General features: G+C 39.0%; 1 protein-coding gene across 1 annotated transcript; it reads right to left on the bottom strand.

Moving 5' to 3' along the window:
- Positions 1–231: 231 nt before the first annotated feature.
- On the bottom strand, positions 232–3,879 carry si:dkey-9p24.5. Its single transcript, XM_059527976.1, has 5 exons — positions 3,717–3,879; positions 3,406–3,622; positions 3,071–3,324; positions 2,844–2,983; positions 232–807 (listed from the first exon to the last, which is right to left on the bottom strand). The coding sequence occupies exons 1-5, from the start codon at positions 3,808–3,810 to the stop codon at positions 634–636; spliced, it is 879 nt and encodes a 292-aa protein (XP_059383959.1). The 5' UTR covers positions 3,811–3,879; the 3' UTR covers positions 232–633.
- Between the last annotated feature and the right edge of the window lie 4,962 nt (positions 3,880–8,841).

Below are 8,841 nucleotides of genomic sequence, written 5' to 3'. Positions count from 1 at the left end.
AAATAACAAGCCTGAGAAGATTTAGTGCTCTTCCACACTGAAACAGCATCCAATTCTGTAAGGAAGTGACTGTCTAGTTCATTAAAATTTAACCTATGTGCTGTGCTGAAAAATCCTTATTCGCAATATGTTTGAAGTTAATGTAAAGAAAATAAATCGATAAAAAGAATGAATCAAAGATTTAGTGATAATATAGGATCTGTAAAGAGGGTTAGCAAAACTACATCAAAATAAATACTGAATTAAATTTATTTGAGCTGTTTTTAGCTTCTGAAATGACCATTATGGAGCACAGGCTTGTCATTCAAAGCAATCTTACTGAAGGTATAAATAAAAGGGCATATTAAGAAATTATATTTAAGGCCTCAAATAATCCACACACGCTTTTTCAGGAATAATCCACTCTTATTTACATGACATCTCATGAATCCGGGAATCATCAAATAAAACCATCAGGATTCAAGCTTCAGGCTAAATTCAGATCTGTCCACCAGAGGTCACCATATCTTCTGATTCTTACTCATCACTGTAGTTCTTCTGTCAATACAATCATGACACAAGCACACTCTACTGTCTATATGAATTTGGCCTACTGTATGTACAAAATACCACTATGTATTTGCTAAATCATATTTAATCTGAGGTGATATTCATTTCACGCTCAATCCAATAATAGTGGCTGTAGACTTTCAAATAAACATTTGGTCGGTTGGGATTTTCACAAGAAGTGGCCTTCACTCGAATTCCAATCAAAAAGTAGCGCTCCTCAATTTTGATATAGCAGTTCAGCGGTCCACCAAGATTTGTCTGCATGTTATGGCATAAACATAGATGCACAATATATTATTAGAATTATAAATACATATATCAAATGATATAACAATTATTAATAGTTCAGATAAGTGGCTTAACTCACTACAAAAATAAACTATTTTGTCTAAATGAAAAAATTTAAAAAACTGATATCAACCATTTTGAATGCTACAAGTGAACTTTGGCATGAAGCACAGTATTAAAAATGGATATTTATATTTGCTATACCATTCAAATGTTTTAGGTCTGTAGGATTTTGTTAATGACTGTTTTTGAAAGGAATTTAGAATTATTAATACAATTTAAAACCACTTTTCTATTTTAATATATTTTAAAATGTAATTTAATAATGATCCTTTCCATAATGTTTCAAAAGGTTTCTGTCACTTTCTTGTTGAATGAAACAAAAAATAATCTTACTGACACCAAACATTTGAATGTAAAAATATGTGCAATTATATTGTTAAAAAAAATCACCTGAAAATCTCTTATGTCAATACTATACAGTCGTGGCCAAAAGTTTTAAGAATTACATAAATATTGGAAAATGGAAAAGTTGCTGCTTAAGTTTTTATAATAGCAATTTGCATATACTCCAGAATGTTATGAAGAGTGATCAGATGAATTGCATAGTCCTTCTTTGCCATGAAAATTAACTTAATCCCAAAAAAACCTTTCCACTGCATTTCATTGCTGTCATTAAAGGACCTGCTGAGATCATTTCAGTAATCGTCTTGTTAACTCTGGTGAGAATGTTGACGAGCACAAGGCTGGAGATCATTATGTCAGGCTGATTGGGTTAGAATGGCAGACTTGACATGTTAAAAGGAGGGTGATGCTTGAAATCATTGTTCTTCCATTGTTAACCATGGTGACCTGCAAAGAAACGCGTGCAGCCATCATTGCGTTGCATAAAAATGGCTTCACAGGCAAGGATATTGTGGCTACTAAGATTGCACCTAAATCAACAATTTATAGGATCATCAAGAACTTCAAGGAAAGAGGTTCAATTCTTGTAAAGAAGGCTTCAGGGCATCCAAGAAAGTCCAGCAAGCGCCAGGATCGTCTCCTAAAGAGGATTCAGCTGCAGGATCGGAGTGCCACCAGTGCAGAGCTTGCTCAGGAATGGCAGCAGGCAGGTGTGAGCGCATCTGCACGCACAGTGAGGTGAAGACTTCTGGAAGATTGCCTAGTGTCAAGAAGGGCAGCAAAGAAGCCACTTCTCTCAAAAAAAAACATCAGGGACAGATTGATCTTCTGCAGAAAGTATATTGAATGGACTGCTGAGGAGTGGGGCAAAGTCATATTCTCCGATGAAGCCCCTTTCCGATTGTTTGGGGCATCTGGAAAAAGGCTTGTCCGGAGAAGAAAAGGTGAGCGCTACCATCAGTCCTGTGTCATGCCAACAGTAAAGCATCCTGACACCATTCATGTGTGGGGTTGCTTCTCATCCAAGGGAGTGGGCTCACTCACAATTCTGCCCAAAACACAGCCATGAATAAAGAATGGTACCAAAACACCCTCCAACAGCAACTTCTTCCAACAATCCAACAACAGTTTGGTGAAGAACAATGCATTTTCCAGTACGATGGAGCACCGTGCCATAAGGCAAAAGTGATAACTAAGTGGCTCGGGGACCAGAATGTTGAAATTTTGGGTCCATGGCCTGGAAACTCCCCAGATCTTAATCCCATTGAGAACTTGTGGTCAATCCTCAAGAGGCGGGTGGACAAACAAAAACCCACTAATTCTGATAAACTCCAAAAAGTGATTATTAAAGAATGGGTTGCTATCAGTCAGGATTTGGCCCAGAAGTTGATTGAGAGCATGCCCAGTCGAATTGCAGAGGTCTGAAACAAAGATCTACAAGCAGTTTAGCAGCAAACTTTTTGAAAATTAATATTTATGTAATTTTCAAAACTTTTGGCCACGACTGTACTATGCGATTCCATTGTAGAAGAGGTTGAATGTCTTTAACTACTTTATAAAGTTCATAAAGTTAAAGGACTAAGAAGTGTATTAAAACATACCTCACATCCGTTAACACCACCACCGAATTTACCAACACAGAGCATGTCTGCTGGCACTGTGTAGTTCCAATACTCGGGCTTATTGCACAAGGAGCGTGACATTAAATACACCTTTGCCTCTTGCAGTACGCCAATATCATCTGATAAATGTAAAAATAAATTATATATATATATAAAATACAAACATCTTCAGTCGGCTATTGTAGATAGCTGCAGTGTCAACTCACCAGCAGGTGGAGCGTTGTATCCTGTGATGTGACACGATTCATATCTGAGATCGGCAGTGCCTTCATCAGGCACACAGATGGGATGGACAAACTCATTAAGCGCAAAAGGGGTCGTCATTTCTAAAAGAGCAATATTGTACCGCAAAGTGACAGGGTTGAATCGTTTGTGTTTAATAATCCTGGCGACTTCTGATTGCTGTGTGGACTTATCATCAACATCCAATCTATTGCTTCCTGCTCGGATCAAAAATCGGCTATGGGAGGAAATGCAACATTATCAGAGGCTATATGCAGATATATATGCAGGCTGTTTAGGAGTAAAGTGTACATATTGCCTTTGTTGATCCTCATTTACACATGAAGCTGCTGTCATTATCCAGTATCGGTGGACGATAGCTCCACCGCAGACATGAATGAACGGGGCAGATGAATTGGACTGGTACAGTACAGACACCTGCCACGGCCACACGCTCACTTTGACGGTCTCGCCTCCGATCATCCGTTTATCTCGATGTGCAACCACTCTCTCAGGCCTTTGTCCGCACACATAATCTAAGAGATTGGTAAAAACACAGAGATACGTTACCAAATTCGCTGAAAGTAGTGCAGTGATCTCATTGTTTAAAAAGTTAAAGTTAAAACTCACGCTCTTGGGGCGGAGTACCCATCGCGGCAAAATAAAAAATTACCCCCCACCCCAAAGCACCCATAAAAATGAGAAATTTCATGCTAGGGCTCATCACGGACACGTTTAGTTAATTTAAAGGAAGAGGGTGCTTGACTGCCAAATAACGGTCAACTTTTGAATTCTATGACGTGTCATTTTGTGAAGCATAACGATAATGTAGCTCAGTTCCGTCCCTCTCGGAACCGAAGCAGAGAACCGAAAGCTTTTTTTTTCTTCAGAAACGGATTTTTATTTTTATCAAAAACGTAAAACGATCACCAAATTAATATGAGCCGAATTAAACCTCCCATAAACATTAAAGGTCCCGTTTTTCGTGGTTTTTGAAGCTTTGATTGTGTTTACAGTGTGCAATATAACGTGTTCATGTTTCGCGTGTAAAAGAACAGTATTTTTCACACAATTCCCCTATCTGTATACCGCTGTTTTCAATGTCATAAAAACGGGCTGATGACTTCCTAGTATGGCGTGCGGCTGGTCCAAAAATAAGGCTACTGACTTGTCGCGGGAATTCACCGTACAATTGCCAGTAGCCACTGAGTTTACCACTGATATGCCGGCGGTGCATCAGTATACACACTCACCTCACGCAGCAAACGACTCACTTTCAGCGAACGAATCACTTTCCTCAGCGAACGACTCACTTTCCTCAGTGAACGAATCACTTTCCTCACGCAGCGAACGACTCACGCAGCAAACGACTCACTTTCCTCAGTGAACTACTCACGCAGCGAGACTCACTTTCCTCAGCGAATGACTCACGCAGCGAACGACTCACTTCCCTCACGCAGCCGGCGACTCACTTTCCGCAGCCGGAGACTTTCCTCACGCAGCAGACCACTGACTCTCTCTTCATGTAGGGACCGAATATTATAATTAAAGTGACTTCTATATTACATCCAAAAGAATATTTAGATATAATATTTAAATATTCAAAAATGTGTACATTTCAATAAAATGAAATAATTGCCTATTGCAAATTTATGAATGCATGGGTAACTTTTTTTCTGTAGTCACTAGGCTATATGTACTGAGACATTAAAAAAAAAATCTATATTTTGTAAAAAAAAATAAAAAAAATAAACCTGAATTATAATCTAAACATCTGTATTTTCATACAATTTCATAAATAAGTAGGCTAATAAATATATAATGTTTAAAAAATATGATATAAACTATTATAATATATAGTGAGAGCTAAGCTAAGCAATATGTATATCTTTACTGGATTGTCTGTACTCAATCCTTATCCATCTTCAAGAATCAGCTTAAAACGCATCTCTCCCATCTTTATTTGACCCTCTAACTTTAACACTCACTATTCTAATTCTATTCTTTAAAAAAAAACTAGCTTTCTAATCTTTTTGTATTCTATCGATTTAATTTTAATTTATTATACAATTGACAAAGGCAAAAAAGACCTCTAACACTAGCTCGCTCTATTCTTTTTCTATTCAATCTGTTTTTTTTCCTTTATTATATTATTTAAAATCCTTTGTTATGTGTACTGCGTTTAAGCTAACTGATACTTCTTATAGCACTTGTATATCATTGCTCTTTTGTTGTTTTTGATTGCTTCCATTGTCCCTCATATGCTGTTTGAGACGGATTGAGAGACGATAGAGCTGACATTTGGAGTCACCGACTTCGCAAAAAAAAGAAAAAAACAAACAAACAAAAAACCCGTCCTGAGAATCCAAAAGCATTCACTCAATGAAGTCTGTTAGAATTAATAAATAAAGTTAGAATGTCCTTATAATTTAGGAAATGAAAAAAAAGTTTTACGTTTTTATATTCATTGCACATTAAGCAATGCTTGAGTATCAGCCGAGCGCCAACCTCCCGCTCTCTCTCGTGAGGCCAATAAGGAAGTGACTAAAACTGCAATTCATCGACTGGCCGCTTGAGGCTGGCTGCAAAAAGGAGTCAGTTCCATAGACTCCCCATGTTAAAATGCCCAACTTTACAGCAGGAAAAAACATGTTTACAGCCTGGTTCAAAAAATGATTTTGGTCTAAATAGCTAATTTTGCCCTTCATGACAACTGTGAGGGGGGTGAATTTTTTTTTATAACTCATCCGTTTAAATTATATTAAGACTTAAAGTCCTGCATAATTAAGGGCGTGGCCACTTGAGTGACAGGGAGATTGCCGCTGCTGACACTGCCGTCGCGCTAGGTGGGCGTGGCTACAGCAACTAGCTCCCGCCTTTTTGCCCATTTTTGATTGTCCGGGAGAGTCGCGCGGTGACGCGCTGCCAAGATGGCGACGGCCCGCTCTACACACTTTAGGCTTCAAAAACTCTCTTCAGTAGTCTACGTATGACGTCACGGACACTACGTCCATATTTTTATACAGTCTATGGTATCAGCACATGTGCGCGAGCACAAATGTGCTATTAATTTTATAGCTACAACAGTGCATAGTAAAACGGTGTTTCGTTCCTTGATTTCATCAGATTCAACAGTCCATCATTATTTATCCATGAAAGGCCTAAACCAGACAAGGTGCCAGCACTAGCCTACCAGCACAAAAACACATTTAGCAAAATATTTACCAAAATTTATCAGTTTCATTTAATAAGGCAAAATGTTCAATAAAACGTTTTTAAAAATTATGATTTTTTAATTTGTAATCATTATGTAAAATTAGCTACAGGACCAACCCCCTCCCCCCTCCTATTTGAATATATAATATTAATATACATATAAATATAAATTAAATTACAGTAAAGATTAAAAGCTTAATAATTTATTTTTTAAGTAACGTTTCCTGTCGCCGATTAGGTTTCATGGGGTTCACAGTTTATAAAAATGTAGTACTGGGGTTTTAGCTGTTTGCTGTACACCTCGACCTAACTGCCTTTTTATTTTTTTTATTTTTTTACTGCCTTTTTATTTTTTTTATTGCTTAGCTTAGCTCTCACTATATATTATAATATTTTATATCATATTTTTTAAACATTATATATTTATTAGCCTACTTATGAAATTGTATGAAAATACAGATGTTTAGATTATAATTCAGGTTTATTTTTAATTATTTATTAAATTAATTAAAAATAATAAATTATTATTATAGATTTTTTTTAAAATGTCTCAGTACATATAGCCTAGTGACTGCAGAAAAAAAGTTAACCATGCATTCATAAATTTGCAATAGGCAATTATTTCATTTTATTGAAATGTACACATTTTTGAATATTTAAATATTATATCTAATATCATATCTAAATATGATATGATATGATTATATCTAAATATGTGATTCTGTTGAGTTTAGGAATGCAGAATCAGAGGCATATTCAGAATAGTCATATCTGAAACGCCAGTGTTTTGATCAGACTGAAACAAACTGGCTTCAGGGGCCCGTTTTTGATTGTTGACGATTGCATTTCACGATGCAGTTGATTATAACCAATCACACGTGATTCTGTTGAGTTTAGGAATGCAGAATCAGAGGCATATTCAGATTAGTCATATCTGAAACGCCAGTGTTTTGATCAGACTGAAACAAACTGGCTTCAGGGGCCCGTTTTTGATTGTTGACGATTTGGCTTAATCTTGGATTGTTTGGTTCTTCGAAGCTCATCCCAGAGTTGCTGTCATAGCAACAGGTCCATAAGCATAACCCTGCTAGGGAGCAGGTTTATGTCATGTAAACAGTATTAGATTGCATCTGTTGCATAGACAATATAATAATGTTTTGTAGTCCTTAGACAAAGCCAGTTTTACTCAATGAAAGATTTATTCGTCATTAAATAATTACTTCATAATTGCATTCAAGTCTTACACACATGCTATACAGATAATGTAGAGTCGTGCATTAATTTGAGTGATGACAGCTATTATGGGAGTGGCTTGATGGAGCGCAGGAGATGCAGTTCCCTTTTATAGGTCACTTTGATGCTGCAGTGACGTCACCGTATGGGAACACCTCTTGGTGTGACGAATGTCTGAAGCCCTGTACCATCTTGCCAGTTTTATTTGCCAAATAGCGCTTGGCGTGTACTCATGAAAGGTGCATAGTGTGCTTGGGCTTGCATCATGCGCAGGCAGCGCTTAACAGCCTTTCTTCTTGTCCTCACTGTGATAGCCTACGGCTAAAATTTCTGCACTCGAGGGTAGATGTCTTCTCTAAGGTCGCCCCCGCATCCAACCCACGCCATATCGCTTCTATGGTTGCCGAGGCACCGCACGAGGCGATGGCTTGGGGCGACATGTGCAACTTGGACTATGAGGACAGTGATGCACTGGAGTTTTGCCCACTTCGCTCACTCTCCCAGACTCAAGTGCAAGATATCGACAAAAACTTTGTGGAGCCTGTTGCTTTTGCAAACGAGGATCTACGGCCCATGCCGGAGGCCTGCAATGCTATTTCCTTCGGCTGCAGGCTGCATGGCATTGATGTTTTGTCCACCGCGGCTTCAGAGTCAGAGGACATTCTGACCAACACATGTGGTTCTCTCCCTCCGATTGGACAGGAGAAATGCACCTCCCCTTCCTACAGTGAAGTCTCGACCCCTCCTTCCTTCGAAGGCGTGTTGAGTCACGTCTAACCTCGACGGTAAGTGTTACCTGGCTGCAGGTCAAGCGGCTGCCACACTCTATTTGATGGCGATGCTTCAAGCCTACTAAGCGGAGCTTTTGATGAGGGAGAAGGTATCACTCCGGAGGCTGTATAAGAGCTGCGTCAGGCAACAGACGTGGCGCTATGTGCTACCAAGCACAATGGCCAAACAGAAGGCCGCTCAATGGTGGGGATGTTGACAGTTGAGTGCGATATCTCACCGATATTAAAGAAGAAGATAAATCTTTTCTTATGGATGCCCGATCTCCAAGGATGGGCTGTTTGGAGAGGTGGTCACCTCGGTGGTGGAGAAATTTAGGGAAGCGAAGTAGCAATCAGCCACTCTCCACCAGCTGATTCCTCGCAGGCCCAGAGAAATGGAGCGACGCCAGCTGCCGCTGGAGCACTTGCGTTCAACATCCTCATACCACCAACGGGTCTCTACACAGGAAGAGCCATCACCTATGGCACCCCCTCGTAAGGATTGGGATCCTAGGGCTTATCCACCGGCTCGCCAA

Source organism: Carassius carassius, chromosome 37 (assembly GCF_963082965.1).
Source record: "Carassius carassius chromosome 37, fCarCar2.1, whole genome shotgun sequence".
Classification (NCBI taxonomy): domain Eukaryota; kingdom Metazoa; phylum Chordata; class Actinopteri; order Cypriniformes; family Cyprinidae; genus Carassius; species Carassius carassius.
This window is presented reverse-complemented; position numbering and strand designations above follow the sequence as displayed.

Bases quoted from the DNA above. Each gene is read 5' to 3' on its own strand.
- si:dkey-9p24.5 (XM_059527976.1), bottom strand. From the start codon at position 3,810: ATGAGCCCTAGCATGAAATTTCTCATTTTTATGGGTGCTTTGGGGTGG. The intron at 3,325-3,405 runs GCAATATGTACA...TTCCTCCCATAG, and splicing joins GTAAATGAGGATCAACAAAG to CCGATTTTTGATCCGAGCAG. The intron at 2,984-3,070 runs GTGAGTTGACAC...TACATTTATCAG, and splicing joins ATACAACGCTCCACCTGCTG to ATGATATTGGCGTACTGCAA.